The 16,921-nt window shown below is 39.0% G+C and overlaps 1 protein-coding gene across 46 annotated transcripts in view; it reads right to left on the reverse strand.

Annotated features, from left to right (window-relative positions):
- The window catches only part of LOC133606391 (receptor-type tyrosine-protein phosphatase delta-like), a 589,160-nt gene that overhangs the window by 24,186 nt on the left and 548,053 nt on the right, over window positions 1-16,921 (reverse strand). For 16 of the 46 annotated variants that reach the window (XM_061960281.2, XM_061960279.2, XM_061960278.2 and 13 more), the window contains 6 exons: window positions 15,386-15,546; window positions 15,000-15,014; window positions 14,764-14,876; window positions 9,698-9,739; window positions 6,857-6,954; window positions 3,438-3,561 (listed from right to left, as the gene is read on the reverse strand). In XM_061960281.2, the coding sequence (XP_061816265.1) occupies window positions 3,438-3,561; window positions 6,857-6,954; window positions 9,698-9,739; window positions 14,764-14,876; window positions 15,000-15,014; window positions 15,386-15,546 (553 nt within the window). The remainder of the gene's footprint in view (window positions 1-3,437; window positions 3,562-6,856; window positions 6,955-9,697; window positions 9,740-14,763; window positions 14,877-14,999; window positions 15,015-15,385; window positions 15,547-16,921) is intronic. The other 30 variants (XM_061960309.2, XM_061960310.2, XM_072913225.1 and 27 more) reach the window with 5 other exon arrangements.

Here is a 16,921-nt window from a genome sequence, read left to right on the forward strand (position 1 = left end):
TATGTGTGTTAAGAAAAACTTCCTAGTTATGCATATCAGAATACATTTGACCTGTTATGCCCGCGTCAAGGAAATGTCAATTGTTATGCATGTGATAGATGTGTTTAGGAATTTTACTTTGTTATGTCTGTGATGTATGCATGCAAGAAATGTCTTTGTTACTGTATGAATGGAAATCTTCCTTACGCATCGTGTGTAGGATGATATCTTACTTGTTATGAATATGTTAGGGCATGCAACGAAATTTCGTTCTTATCTGTACTGTAAAGTTCAAAATTTGAATGACAATAAAAGGAAGTCTAAGTCTAAGTAGGGCTGGGCGATATGGTCTTTTTTAATATCGCGATATTTTAAGGCCATATCGCGTTACACGATATATATCTCGATATTTTGCCTTAGCCTTGAATGAACACTTGATGCATATAATCACAGCAGTATGATGATTCTATGTGTCTACATTAAAACATTCTTCTTCATACTGCATTAATATATTCTCATTTTAAACTTTCATGCAGAGAAGGAAATAACAACTAAAAAAAATCACTATTTTTTTCATACGGTGTTGATCTGGAAATGTTTGCCTCGGCATTTTGATGGTGTGGACGTGTGGCACCGAACGGAGATGTTGACGTGCGGTGTAAGCACTCTTCATTCTCTAGCAGGTGACTTTTCAAATGATGCTACATATTAGCAGTAATGCTACTTTTTATAGCAACGCTTTTGCCCCACACTTGACAAATTACGGTTGTCTGTTCGACATATTCCCACTTGAAGCCAAACCACCGCCAGACGATGGACCCCCTGCTGTTTTTGGAGGAATTAATTATTCCTTCCTTTGTTACCAGATTCGCACCTTCTTTCGCTCCTATTACCGCTAGCATCACAGCTAACGTTAGCCATGCTGCTACCTCTCTGCTGCGCGAGGGCGTATACGTATGTGACGTATGTCGTGACAGTATGTGACGTGTGTAGAAGCTGCGTTTACTGTCTGTGAGAAGGAGAGACAGGAAAGAGCGAGCAGAGCCTGTAGTGTAATGCCCGCAGCTAAAAGCAACTGCGTGAGAACGTATACTCGAAAATCACGATATAGTCATTTTCTATATCGCACAGAGACAAACCCGCGATATATCGCGCATATCGATATATCGCCCAGCCCTAAGTCTGAGTCAAAGGGAAATCATCCTTGTTGAACAAACAGTAAGGGAACGTGTTCAGGAGGTTAAGAGTGTGTTACGAAATTTTTTTTCTTTGTTATGCATGTGACAGATTTGTTAGGGGCATGTTCTTGTTTTGCATATGTTGTTGTTACACAAGTGGTGAGAAAAAAATCCTCATTATGTCATGTGTTATCTTGTCACACGTGATGGATTTTTTTAAGAATATGTCCTTGATTTCCACAGTAAATTGTCTATAGTACATCCGGAATGTATTCACAGCGCTTCACATTTTCCACATTTTGTTATGGTACAACCTTATTCCAAAGTGGAATAAATTAATTTTTGTACTCAAAATTTCACACACAATACCCCACATTTATTTTTTTTAATTTTGAAATATTTGAGATGTGCATAGGTCCTAAAATGTTGAAATCTAACCACAGTGGCATTGCGGAGATATTTATAAAACAATCTTGCCTTGCTTCATACTTCCCCCCCAAACAAGACGTATAGAATTTGCACAATTTGTGACATTTTTCCCCATTGGTGACGTCAGCAGATTATCCATATATGGTAGAGATTTACTTAAAGTGCTTTGTAGTCATTGGGTTCCTTCTTTTTTTCTATCCTCTTGTTGTGGGGCTGACTGGCTTGTACATGTACATGCATCCTGCGCTGTTACCATTGTTTAATACAAAGTAGCGTATACTGTAGTTCCAACTTATGTCTATCAGTAGACTTTATATGGAAGCCTAAAAACTACAACATGGCTGACGTGGAAACAACTAAGTCGAAATGGAGCCACGTAAATAAGACCGTCCACAAAACGGCGCATCCTGAAGCGACTGTCAGAAATCGACTTGAAGATGGTCTATAAAACAATCTTACATGTTATGCGGACAACAAGAAAATGTTATAAATGTATATAAAAAAAATCATTTTAGGACCCCTTTGTGTCTTTACATTTTCCTTCTTCCATACAGTATGTGACGCTTATGTTCACGGAATTCATCCATCTTCTTCCGCTTATCCGATGTCGGGTCGCGTGGGCAGCAGTCCAAGCACGGAAGCCCAGACTACCCTCTCCCCAGCCACTTCGTCCAGCTCCTCCCGGGGGATTCCGAGGCGTTCCCAGGCCAGCCGGGAGAGATAGTCTTCCCAACGTGTCCTGGGTCTTCCCCGTAGCCTCCTACCGGTTGGACATGCCCGAAACACCTCCCTAGGGAGGCGTTCGGGTGGCATCCTGACCAGATGCCCGAACCACCTCATCTGGCTTCTCTCGATGTGGAGGAGCAGCGGCTTTACTTTGACCTCCCCCCGGATGACAGAGTTTCTCACCCTATCTCTAAGGGAGAGCCCCGCCACCTGGCGGAGGAAGCCCATTTCGGCCGCTTGTACCCGGGATCTTGTCCTTTCGGTCATAACCAAAAGCTCATGACCATAGGTGAGGATGGGGACGTAGATCGACTGGTAAATTGAGAGCTTTGCCTTCCGGATCAGCTCCTTCTTCACCACAACGGATCGATACAGCGTCCGCATTACTGAAGACGCCGCACCGATCCGCCTGTCGATCTCACGATCCACTCTTCCCTCACTCGTAAACAAGACTCCGAGGTACTTGAACTCCTCAACTTGGGGCCAGATCTCCTCCCCAACCCGTTTGTTTACAGAATTACTGTTGGAATTACTGTTGGGAAATGTCATCACTTTCTATGCGTTGTCGTTATGCATGTTTTCGAAATTCCCTATGAATGTGTTAAATAAATGCTCCCTGTAATGCATGCTGATATTGTATTTTGAATATGTCCTCATTTCGCATATGTTCGGACATTTTCATTGTTATGTATGTGATGCATGTGTTTAGGAACTAGTCCTCCTTATGCGTTTTGGTAAATATCCTTGTTCTGCAGATGATGCATGTAGCAGCTGTCTTGCAGCTGCGTTTTATGTGCCAACTATATGCATATTTTGCATCCTTAGTCCTCGTTCAACATACTGTGCTGCGACTTAATATGAAATCTAAGCGTGAATCAAATATAATCACAGCTCGGCTGCGAGAGAAATAAGAACGCGCCGGCGTCTCTCGGGTTTGCGGGTGATTGTTCAATCGGACTCGAGTGCCGAGCTCAGCAAGGCGGGGGGAAAATTGCCTATTTCAAAAAGCCATCTATTCCCCCCGCTAGCAGCCGAGGCATGAAAGCAAATGACATGTTGGCGCCACAAGAAAAAAGTACAGTGTGGTCATGCTGTTAAAAAGCAAGTTGGAGGGGAGGGACGTACCGTCAATTGCAGAGAGTAGGACTCGCGAGTGGTCGTAGGCGATGACGTTGGCGTATCTATTCTTTGGCTTGTTGACCTCCAGGTTGGAATGTTCCCAGGTGAACTGCTGTCCGGGGTCGATGGACTGTTGATAGGGAAGAAAGATATTTGTGAGATTGTGGTTGTAAAAAGTGCACGTTTAGGTCTTTAAAAGGAGTGATCATCTACTATATTTTTGTTGCTGATTTGTCTTAACAAAAACATTTTTACAAAAATGGGTCTCGAAAAAGGGGGGATCGTCTTATATACACAGTCGTCTCATACTCAGGTTAATACGGTAATTTTTGTCTTCGTTTTTTAGCTTTATTTTGAAGGGGTCAGCTTATTTTCAGGATCATCTTATATTCAAGTAAATACTGTAACTTTGTCTTCGATTTTGTCTTGAAGAAAATACTTTTCCATAAATGGGGTTTTGAAAACAAGGGTTCGTCTTATGTTCTTCACTATAGCCATTCTGACCTTTTGCTGTCTTTAATTATTGACTTACGAAAGTAGATTTCCAAAAACAGGTCTGGTTGCCTTACATTAACAGTTGTCTTATATTTGAGTCAATACAGCAATTCTGTCCGTTATGTAGCTGGGATAGACTCCGGCACCCACCGCAACCCCGAGAGGGACAAGTGGTAGAAAATGGATGGATGGATGGATGGATTTGTCATTCTCCAAGCTAACACAAAAAGAAAGACAGGTATGTGAGATATATGCATGTCCTAGATTTATAACACTGGTTGCTGTATTTAAACGGGACAGTGGCCAAGACGCCAATTTTGCACACTCAGCGAAGTTACTGTATACACAATATGTAAGAGGACTAGTTTGTTTTTTCATCTGACTATTTTAGTCGTATATTATTCAACATTTGAAAAAATGCTTGATTTCTGTTCAAATAATATCACACAGTAAGGTTAGCGTGAAATGTACTTACTGATATATTCCTGAAGGGCAGGTCTTGCGAATTTAGTTTTTGAAATGCTTTCCAGTAACCTTCATAAAATGGGTTGGAGACAACTTCAAAGATGCGTTATCCTTTATACTTCATATTTTAGTCAACTGAATTTACTGTAATTTTAGGCGACTAAAACTAGACTAAAACAATCAATTTAGATTACTAAAATATGACTAAAACTAAAATATGTTTTTGTCAACAGACTGACTAAAAGTAAGTTAAAAACTGCTGTCAAAATTAACACTCCTCTTTTTCGGACATGTCGTAATATCCATCCATCCATTTCCTACCGCTTGTCCCTTTTGGGGTCGTGGGGGGTACTGGAGCCTATCTCAGCTGCATTCGGGCGGAAGGCGGGGTACACCCTGGACAAGTCGCCAACTCATCACAGGGCCAACACAGATAGACAGACAACATTGACACACTAGGGACCATTTAGTGTTGCCAATCAACCTATCCCCAGGTGCATATATAAAATTGTAAATATGTGATGTATTACATTGAAACTGTGTGCATGTTCGAAATAAACTAAGACTATACCCATAACACAGGTTTTGAAAAAGAGGGCATACTGTAGGTCTTATATTTTTTTCCAAATTTGTTTATCATTTAGATTGACAGTGTGCATTTCCTGGCTGTAACCTGTTAAAAAAGGGCAATAATGGCCACTGTGTAAGGGCAACGGGTTATGCTTGCCGTGTGCAGCAACTGCAGAAACAAAAACCTCATTTCATCTATACGACTAGTCTGCAATTCCACTCTTGGGGACTCGAGCCTGACGTCTTCCAGCAAGTCTCTCATTGCAGATAAATGAAGTATGAAATACGACATCACTAAAAGGAAAACGGGGCATCTTTTACCACTTCGGGGAAAATACTCTATTGTGCTTTTTTAATGAAGACATAACTCAATGGACACAACATTAGGTACCCCTGAGCTCATTGTATCTTTTTTTTCTCTTTTCTCCATCCTTCTTGTTAGTTTTGCTTGTTTCACTTTTTTGGAGAAAGATTCCAATAAATTAATTACTGTATTGACCACAATATACAGTGAAACAACTACAGAAAAGCTGATACTAGTTTGTTTGTCGTCACGTCTTGGTTTGGATGCATTCATCTCGAGACCCCGAATATAACTCGTCTTTTACAAGGTAAGAATACCATCGTATATTCTGGTAAATATAAACATTTTGTCTGTTTTTGATTTGGTTTAAAAGGAAATATTTTTTCTCAAAAATGGGTATAAAAGGGAAACGGCAATTTTTTTTGTTTGATCCTATCATTCACAATCTTTATGTAAGACAAGAGCACACACACATATATACCTGTATATATATATATATATATATTTTTTTTTTTTAATGCATTGTAAGTCATTAAATACGGCAAGTACAAGGTGGCTAACACTGCAGCTCATAGGAGGAGTACTCTATTCCTTCCATAAAGCCCTCTAAAAAACATCCAAAAACTGCCAACAATATTTAATTTTCATCATGTGACCTGAATATTAAGTTATTAGTATTACTGATAGTTATAATAAGCGTTAAAGTAGACAAAACAATTTTTAGCGAACCAACGCTTGTTTGCAGCATCTTTTCTTTTAAAACCTGTGATTAATTCTTCATCTAAACGGAAAGATATGAATATCCATCAGTCAGCATCCCAGTGAGAGCAGATATTGTACAGTAAGTGATTGTTTTATTATGGTCGTAGTTTGCCTTTCTTGTTCAGCACTTAGCAAAACTGCTGCATGATGCTTAGTGTTTCACTAAAGCGTAAGCTGTTTAGCACACAACTTCTAAAACTTGTAGCTCATCCTCCTTATATTCAGGTTCAAAAACAAAGTTCTGGATCATCATTTGGGCCAAAGTAGTCTCTGATTGCTCTCATGAAGTCTGTCATGATTAGAAGGTTTGTTGTCGTTGGAGGGAAGAACAAACTTTGTGACACATCAATCAATACTAATACTTAAAATGAGCAAAATGTAAATTTTACATGTTATTTTAAATGTGCCAGGATACTATATTACATATATACCTACAGCGTGTATATAAAACGACGATAGAGGCTTTTGGATGCGCTCTATAGGTGGAATAGATAGACTCCTATAGGCTTCATGATTAGCTGACTTTTGCTAGCGTCTATTTAGGATTTAGAACGCATAAAAAAAAGAAAATATATTTGTTGTTGTCTTACAAATAGATTGTGAATGATGAAAAAGTGTAGTTCCCCTTCAAACGAGGGATCATCCTATGTTTGGGTTAATGTGGTACGTTTTGTCTTTGTGTCTTCAAGAAAGATCTTTTTCAAAAACGGGTATTTAAAAAGAGAGGTGGCTTCAGGTGTATTCAGCTCAATATGGTAAATTTTTAGTTTTTTCATTAAGATAGCAAAACATCAGCAAACTAAGACAATAAAAGCCTCTCTGCACTCACCTCGTACTCCTGGGAGAACTTGAGGTTGTCGTTGGCTTTCAGGTGTTCCAGATGATCCGCCAGGTCCATGACGGGGATTGGGGGGTGGCTCGCCATACCTGTCAGTCACATGGAAATGCAGGTCAGTCATCTGGGGATGCAGTTTGTTTTTTCCATTTGGGACTTGAATTTATTTCATATAATATAGAAGCATAACCCAATAACAAGCAGATAAGCAGATGTTTTGATCTTGTTAGGCTAGTTTGTATATGCCATGCTTGAATTATTAGGACAATATGGAGGCCAAAGCCGGGTTAGCATGGAGGGAGGATGGTTAAGAAGATAGTTCCACGTTGGGACTTAAGGTTGATGTTTTCTGCCTTTCATTATTCCAAGCGGTTTAAGGAATATACAGTAGGTCAACTAGGTTGGGAAAAGAAGAAGGGAATGTAGGATAGGGGTGTAACGGTACTTCACGGTATTTCATGGTCAGATTTTTTGTATTGAACAGTGGCTCTCAAACTGTGGTACATGTACCACTTGTGGTACGCAGGCTCCACCTAGTGGTACGCCAAATAATCACTTCAATAAAGTTCCGTTTTTAATTTTTCTATATTCAAACAGTGTAATTGTTCAAACTACGTTACAGTGGCCAAAAATATTGTTTATCTTCCTTGTTAGTAATGAATACTTAAACCTACTACATTACTGTATTTTAATGTTGGTCATAATATATATATTTTTTTTATGAGGTGGTACTTGGTGAGAAAAAGTTTGAGAATATGGTATAGAACATTTGGTATGGTACAGAGGCCTACCAAGGCCTACCACACTGTACACATTAAGTGAGGCATAGGAAGTATTACTGCCCAGAGTCACATGTCATGTGTAGCGGGAGTCATAGCTAGCAATAACGCCAAGGAGAAGACAAGAGTTTGAAAATCCCCTTTGGTCCTTTAAAGTCTCCTGCTTGGGAACAGTTTACTTTCTCTGTGAAATACCGGAGTTTTCGGACTATAAGTCACACTTTTTTTCATAGTTTGGCCAGGGGTGCGACTTATACTCAGTAGCGACTTACAGTATGTGTGAAATTATTAACACATTACCCTAAAATATCAAATAATAATATTTAGCTCAGTCACGTAAGAGACTAGACGTATAAGATTTCATGGGATTTAGCGATTAGGAGTGACAGATTGTTTGGTAAACGTATAGCATGTTCTATATGTTATGGTTATTTGAATGACTCTTACCATAATATGTTACGTTAACATACCAGGCACGTTCTCAGTTGGTTATTTATGCCTCATATAACGTACACTTATTCAGCCTGTTGTTCACTATTCTTTATTTATTTTAAATTGCCTTTCAAATGTCTATTCTTGGTGTTGGGTTTTATCAAATACATTTCCCCCAAAAATGCGACTTATACTCCAGTGCGACTTATATATGTTTTTTTTCCTTCTTTATTATGCATTTTCGGCGGGTGCGACTTATACTCCGGAGCGCCTTATACTCCGAAAAATACGGTACGTAAACGACAAATACAAGGGAATAAGATGGGCTATTTTTCAGTAGAAATGGGTAACAAGACTATTTTATTTTATTTTTTTAAATTGCATTAGTGCATTTCCTCAAATAATTAAAATAAATGTTTGTCATAAATTGTATGTTTTTAAATTGTGATAAAATAAATAATACATTATTTTTTTAATTTAAGACAATTATCATTTGTGGGGATTTTTTGTTTCTGAATGTTTTGGTTTAATTTGAATTGACAGTAAATGTTTCTGTTTCTTGTGAAGTGAATTATATTTATAAAGCGCTTTTCTCTAGTGACTCAAAGCGCTTTACATAGTGATATCTAAGTTCCATTTAAACCAGTGTGGGTGGCACTGGGAGCAGGTGGGTAAAGTATCATGCCTCAGGACACAATGGCAGTGACTTGGATGGCGGAAGCGAGGATTGAACCTGGAACCCTCAAGTTGCTGGCACGGCCGCTCTACCAACCGAGCCACGCCACCCATCCATCCATCCATCCATCCATCCATCCATCTTCTTCCGCTTATCCGAGGTCGGGTCGCGGGGGTAGCAGCCTAAGCAGGGAAGCCCAGACTTCCCTCTCCCCAGCCACTTCGTCCAGCTCTTCCTGTGGGACCCCGAGGCGTTCCCAGGCCAGCCGGGAGACATAGTCTTCCCAACGTGTCCTGGGTCTTCCCCGCGGCCTCCTACCGGTCGGACGTGCCCTAAACACCTCCCTAGGGAGGCCACCCGTTCTATGGTTATAATTACATTTGTTTGTTTCGCTGTCACCAGTAATGACAAACAAAACAGCAAAATATACTTAGACACTTAAAGTGGAAACAAAGTTTCATGAGATTTGCTGAAGTTGTGGGATAACTTTTTTGTTTAGTTTTTTGTAGTTTTTGGGTCAGAAGCAACAAACTGTAACAATTAATACTGCACTTCAGGCAATACAGAACTGTAGTTGACAAAAAAAATAATATTAATTCACACTGTTCAATCTTTTTCTGTTGCATTGCTGCAAAGGTATACTTCACACAAAAATTAAAATTGAAAATTCATATATCATTAATATTTTTGTTTTTTGGACAATTGAATTTTTTGGATAAAAAGTGTTCTGTAAAGTTCAATAAAGTTGTTCACAAAAAAGCAAAACAGTTGTATGTTTTGCATTTGGCTCCCTTATTGTACTCAACTGAACCAAACCGTGACCGTAAAACCGAGATACAGTAAATACCGACTTGTCATTTTGGAGTACCGTTACACCCTGAGTGTTGGATGCAAAAGGAAAGCTAATGTACTGTCATTATGGCAAATGGATAATTGAGGCCAACTAACTTGACAAATGGAGGCTACTTGGGTGACCGCACGCACGCGAACCTGTGGAGGAAATGTTCATTAAGTAAAACAGGCGTGTCGTAGTGGCCTGATGCAACGTCAGAAAATGTTTTTAATATAACATACAAAAAAAGGTGAAATGTGAACAGCCATGTTTGAACCGAGTAATGCTAAATTTGGATCCATTTACACGGCCCAAAAAAAAACAAAAAAACATGTCAAATACTGTATTGACCCGGGTTTAAGACAAGATGGCACCAAATGACTTCAACAAGCAAGTAGACATTTTCTTCCTGTCACACATACAGTACACAAGAGCCTTTAAAAATAAGTGTTGTTTTATATTCTGGGATATATCATAATTTTGTTTTGTTTTTGTCGTACACATTTTCCCCAAAATGGCTCTCAAAAAAGGTTGTCTTACATTTATCAGAGTAATTTGTCTTTTTTTGGTCTTCCAATTGTTTTCCCAAAAGGTTCCAATAAGGTAACTTTTTTTGTCTTTAATTTTGCCTAAAATACTTGTCTTTTTTTTTAATGTCAACTTGTATTCGTGCAAGTAGGGTGATTGTCTTATTTTCATTTTAAAGTTAAAAGCCACTTTCACAAAAATGGGCCCTGAAAAAAAGAGTCTGTCTTAAATTCGATATTATATTATATATCTTGTTTTTTTTTACTTTCAACTTGAGTTTAAAATGTTTTTCCGTAAAACAACCTTAAAAATAGGGTTCGTCTTACTGTTTTATACTGAGGCACAACTTATTTTTGGTCAAATGGGTAATGTTTTTGTTGTCTTTAAAGTCAAACATTTTTTCCATAAAATGGCCTTAAAAAGAAAGTTTGTCTTATTGTCTTAAATTTAGGCTCTTTTTATTTTTGGTTAACGAGGTAATTTTTTTTTGTCTTTTAGATTAAGTTTTAAATATTTTCCATAAAACGGCCTTTAAAAGAAGGTTTGTCTTATCGTCTTATATTTAGGCTCATCCTATTTTCGGCCAACAAGGACATGTTTGTTTTTGTCTTTCAGCTTGAGTTTAAAATATTTGTTTTCCATATAACAGCCTTAAAAAGAGATTTGTCTTATCAGCTTATGTTGAAGCTAATTTTATCTATGTTTTTTTTGTAGTGTTTCAGCTTGCGTTTACATTTTTTCTTCTTCCATAAAACGGCCTAAAAGAGGGCTCTTTATATTGTTTTATATTCAGGGTCAAAAATGGATGGATTGATCTTACGAACCGAATAATTGTGTCAAGGATTTTTTTTCTTAGATTTGGTGTAATAAAATTATTTTTCCCAAAAACAGAGCGTAATCTTATATTCCGGTCAATACAGCATATTATGTCAGGAAAAGATTAGCGCAGCACTGCTTGGTGGAAACATGGCTGAAGAAAGAGAATATGCATGTTTGCTAAATGGGGTTAATTATTAGTAACATCGTGCTAGGCTAAGTCAACAGGACACAAACAGGCTGCAAAAAGTTCCAGCTTTGAGTGACTCCGACAAGGCGGAGGTGACATTAGTTGAAAACATAACGTTCCTTTTGGAGGAGATGCTAACGCGCTATTATTGCAATAAGGAACTTGCGACATAGAGAGCGCGCGCGCTCAGCAGCTTAATTTCCGCCCACAAGTGGGCATTAGCTAATGGAAGGCAGGGGGCCTCATTTTCCCATCATCTGTCGTTGAAAGGGGTGTTTATATCGCGGTGCCCTACTTAAAATCAATTTCCACCAGAGGGGCGACAATGAAAGTGCCACTTTCAATCTTGTCGCTTGAGCGTCCTTTAAGATGAGCACGTTGAATGAATGAGGGCAAACAGAATAGAAGGTCCTGAAAGGCTGGAAAAAAATCAGATGGCTTGAGATGGTTGCCTAAGAGCTTCCTGCAGTATGCACCACAAATAAGCCTGAAGGAATAATTCATCATCCTTTCAGCTGACCTGGAAGATGGGGCATTAGTGGCTGTGCCCCAAATATGTTCAGCGATCATCATGCAAGATCACAGCTTCAAAATTGCTGTAAATTTTGGTCTAGAAGTGAAAGTTCCAGCTCAAAGATATACTGCGTGTAGAATGATGCCTCTTTGACTACCATGTCAGTCCAGGTGTGGATGACAGCTGCCACCAAACTGTCAAGACTTCTCCGGGAGGGAGGACACAGTATCTGCACCTCTGTCTCCTTCCAGTCTTGAAGTTGGTATCAAAACTCGCCAAATCATAAATAATCATAAAAAATAAAGTCAAAAAGTCCATTAAACATAAACAATATGCAGTGAAAAATGTTCAACACGACAATCTCTACGCTTCTAACGACGGAATGCAAAGACGCTTGGTGTCAACCTCCCGGACCATTTGAAAGTCAACATGTATTCGGTCCGCACGGCAAATTTCAGCAAATAAGAACTCAAGCTTTCTTCAGCTGCACTGCTGATACAACTCACACATGAACACTTTAGGCCTGATTTACTAAAGATTAATGTGTACTAAAACATGTGCAAACTTGATAGCTGATCTATTAAACTTGTGTGCACCGGACTGCGTCTGTTAAAGGGGAACTGCATTTTTTGGGAATTTTGCCTATCGTCCACAATCGTTAGGAAAGACATGATGACAGATAGATGTTTTAAGGCTTTCTAAATTTTAAATAAATGTGATCAAAAGTCAGCTTACAATGGAGCCTATGTGAGCCGTTGAATTTTGCCTATAAAGCCGTCGTCATGTGAACGATAGGCAACATTCCCCAAAAAGTGCAGTTCCCCTTTAAGTGAGCAGAATAAGGCGTGCAATCCATGTTGCGTGTCTGTCTTCATTATTACGCAGAGTACCGTATATGCTGATCATCAAAACAGCGACAATACTGACAGAAGAAAATGCTAATATATTATATGGCTTGCGCAATGTGATTTATCAACACTCATCACCTTTTTGGAGCACAATTGTGCCTTTTATTTAGCATGTTTGAATAGGATGCATAAATTGACACAGTTACACACATGGCTGTGAGAGAAATGTGCTCGTGCTGCGAAGACACACAATGGAAGGAGAATCCTCTGTCCTAAGTGTACATTTAAAGCATATTTGGATGGTCAGAAAAATTAAATATTAGACATGTCGTCTATTCAGCAACATCCTTTTATAATTTCATAGCTGCTGGATGACTTGAGGGGCTGATTAAAACAGATTAAATTGATGCGTTTTGTTGTCATTTAATATTTTCTTAATGACGTTCGTTTTTTTCACATCATATATAAATAACTGACATATATCGTATATGATAATTTCTTCAATTATGCATTTTATGCGTCTGGATCACAGTAGTGCAGCCTCCCTCCCATGTTAACGTGGACCCCAACTTAAACAAGTTGAAAAACTTATTTGGGTGCTACCATTTAGTGGTCAATACGGAATATGTACTATACTGTGCAATCTACTAATAAAAGTTTCAATCAATCAATGCACTTTCAGCGTTAAAAAAAAAGAAAAAGGAAAACAAAGTGGTGTCAATGTAGATGCACTGCAGGACTTCTTCTAAAATGCCCATAAAAAGTGGTACATGTCTCCTGCTTACTTAAAACATAGGAAAACGCCGCAGACAGGAGGAGCACGTTAAAGAGACTTAAAAACTCTACCCTGCATACTGCAATTAAACTGTATAATGACACTATCTAATTAAATAAGTAATACAGTCATATACCAGAATGCTAATAGTTTCCATGCTGCTGTTGCCCTGAAAATGTTTTTTTTTATATAAAATGCTGTCTGTTCTTTTAATTTTTTTAATTTTTGTTTGTTTGTTATTCATTGTAAAGTTCAGCTGTTTTTTCAGTGGGGCCCTGGCTCCACTGCAAGCATGAATTAATAAAGTCAAGTAATGTCAAGTTAACGTGAATGTGTAAATGACAGTGTCTCTGTGGTGATGCCCCGTATAGTAGACGCAAAATGCTTATTTAAATACGGCGGTCTGTGCCACTTATAAATTGCACACCCAGTGTTAATAGATCACACCCAACATGCCCACTAATAGTACACGCTATTTTATAGATTGCACATATTGATTAGCGCGTGGTGTTTGGATCTTAGTAAATGAGGCCCTTTAAGTATTACAACCAACACTTAAGGCCACAGTGGTATTAATAGGGTCTATAGTGGCTATAGTGTACAAAATTACACTTTAAATATACATGCCAACAGTCAAATGTGATAACTGTAATGACAACAAGACGCTTGCCAATTCTTCTGGATTCTGCGGAAGAATCCTGGAAATTGCGCTTTTCTACCGACATCCTGACTGAAATAACAAATCTCCCAGATTTGGCTGTTTTTGTGTGCATATAAAATACTATAGCTTTTGCTATAAGGATGACAAGGAGGTGTTCGATCAACAATCACTCAATTAAAACGACCCAAAACAACATTCAGAGCTGCCTCAGCATGCACACAAAGCATTTCTCTCCCATAGTATCTCAGACTGTCGAAAAATAGAACTCTTCAAGTGGGAACGAACAAAACACAAACGCAACTATCTTCATAAATGCATATTTACTCCGCACCGATGTTAAAGTGGAGCTTAAAACATATCTGTCCACATAAAAACCCATTCAGCTGCAGTCATGCACATTTTGTCCAAGCCAGAGAGAGCGACCACAGACTACTAGCTCATAACACCTCTGCATCTTTAAAATCCGTGCAAACTTACTGTACACTGCGTCCAGGAAACAACATTAATGTTTTTTTTTTAATGTTGTTGTTTTTTTCCCTGCACAACGCCCACACAGGCGTGACTGGTGGGACAGGAAGTTTCAATTAATCATGTTCGGCCCGTGATCTTAAGTTTGCTTGGAATTTTGTCCCCCTGTCAATTAAGTTTGACACCGTGCTCTATAAGACAAGGTTGCTGTGCTGGTAAAAGGAATCTGCTGCAAAAATGTTTGTCACTCCCAAGTTTTTAACGGACCTCAGGGGCTGGTCTGATGTCATTGACAGGGTCCGGATTTGGCGTGCCGCTGCCAATTGAGCATCCTTGACGTTGTTTTCTTTTCTTGATAATCCCAGGCTTGGCTGGTACTCACCGGGTGTTTGGAAGTTGAGGCGGCGTAGTTCTACGGGGTCAGTGGGATGATGCAGGGGCATCTCCTTGCTGTTGGGCAGGCTGCCTTTTCTCGCTTCGGATTCAGCCCTTTTCCTGCAAAGAATAAATCGTTACCAACATTTTTTAAATCATTTTTACGATGTTATTTTCACACAAAATAACAGTTTAAAAACACTTGCATTGGTCATTGTTTTGACTTATTAGGGGCCCGCCTACCTGTCTGGTTTGCTGCTCCATTGGTTAGCAAGGAGAGAAACATTGACACACGTTACAAGTCGTGACGTGCCGCAAGTCGTTTAGCTTCATAAAGGGGCTAATTGCTGTCTTTTCCTGCTACTACCACTGCCTTGCTGATGGAGTATTTGTAGTGCATCTGGATGTGAGTTGTAAGAAGGAAAGGAAAAAAAAGGTGTCTGGATGCTTGCCAGCTCCCTGCAGCATCTCCAAGGCATCACAGCCATGCAGTGACATGCAGCAAGATAGTGAGACGCTTCACTCCTACACTTGACTGATGCGCCGTGACAGCACCTAGTCTGGCTATCGCTCAGGGGAGGAAAAAGAGCCATTTAAAAAAAAAAGAGTATTATAGCAAAGAGACTCACCTTTTGTACAGCAGGATGGCGATGACGATGCAGATGATGAAGACCACGGCTAGGACGGGGCCAACCACCCATATGAGACCCTCCTCCTCGTCGATGATCGGCTGAGGGTCGATATCGGCTGAAACCACGGGGTCGGAATACGGGCTGGTGGCATACATGACCTGAGCCAGGGGGGATATAATATTTCCAAAAATTCACAATGATACAATATTTATAATAAAAACATTACGTATATATATATATATATATATATATATATATATATATATATATATATATATATATATATATATATATATATATATATATATGAACACAGTGCTTTTCCGTTAAGCACCTACTGCAAAACTGCTAGTCAAAGATTATCTTCCGGTAAATGACAGGAGCACTCAGTTTGCCCTTTTTAAAGGACCTGCTGTGAATCAAAGATCCTCTTTATAAGACAGAATCAGCAAGACTATTCCTGTGCACATTTTCCAAACATGACCAATCATAATTATCTCCAGTCTTCTTGATTGAGCTATTTCATATTCCAGCAGCAGATTAAAAAAAAAGTCCTTTGGGGAAGAAAAATTCCCTCTTAAGTGATCAAATTGTAGATTTTCTTTCAAAGCGAGCGTCATTATCATTTTACCTGCATTCAAGGTGAGCATATAAGACCCTCCAGCTCTTCCTGATGTTTAATCACGCCGCTCTTTCGTTCACCCACATACACACACACTGCAGCGGTGCAGATAAGGCAGACATAATTAAAGAGACGCCCCGTTATGGCGGTAGGCTTGTAATCAGCTACGGTCTTACGGGCGTCTTGGCCTCAAGGCGGCAAAAGGTTGAATTCTTGAAGTTCTTCAAACGGTCTTAAAAAAATAGGAGGCTCAAATTAACACAGCAGCATCCCTTTTTGGGGGGAGATTGTTAAGTCTCAATTTTCACATTTCTATACAGGAAGTGTGTCAAATGGGAAACATCCGTGAGTACACTTCAATAAGTGGACACAGTACACTTATTTGAAACTTTTGCGCTAAACAATTGTCGCATTATTCCCAGGTTTTTCTTCTTCTCTCTCTTTTAATGGTGAATTGCAACCATTCTATAGAGAAGTGATTCTCAAATTGTGGTACGCACACCACTAGTGGTACACAAACTCCATCGCCAAATAAAAACAAAAACAACTTAAGAAAATATTCAAATATTGTGTTACTGTTCAAATTGTGTGTAATGTTACAGTAGCCCAAAAATATTAAATATACGGTACTTGTTAAATAAAACCCCTGCCTCGTTTTTAATGAATACTTAGACCTACTACACTATTGTATTTTAATGTTGGTCATTATGGTGGTACTTGAAAAACCAAATGTTTTCTGAGGAGGTACTTTGGTGAACAAGTTTTAGAACCCCTGCTGTAGAGCATTATCACCAACATTTGGATCAGCCAAATTATATGCCAGCATTATCCCACATCCCTTGTTAATTGTGCAGTAATTACAAATATTTTGATACTTCTTCTCCCTTGCGTGTACCCCCTGCTTCAAATGA

Source organism: Nerophis lumbriciformis, linkage group LG05, assembly GCF_033978685.3.
Source record: "Nerophis lumbriciformis linkage group LG05, RoL_Nlum_v2.1, whole genome shotgun sequence".
NCBI lineage: Eukaryota > Metazoa > Chordata > Actinopteri > Syngnathiformes > Syngnathidae > Nerophis > Nerophis lumbriciformis.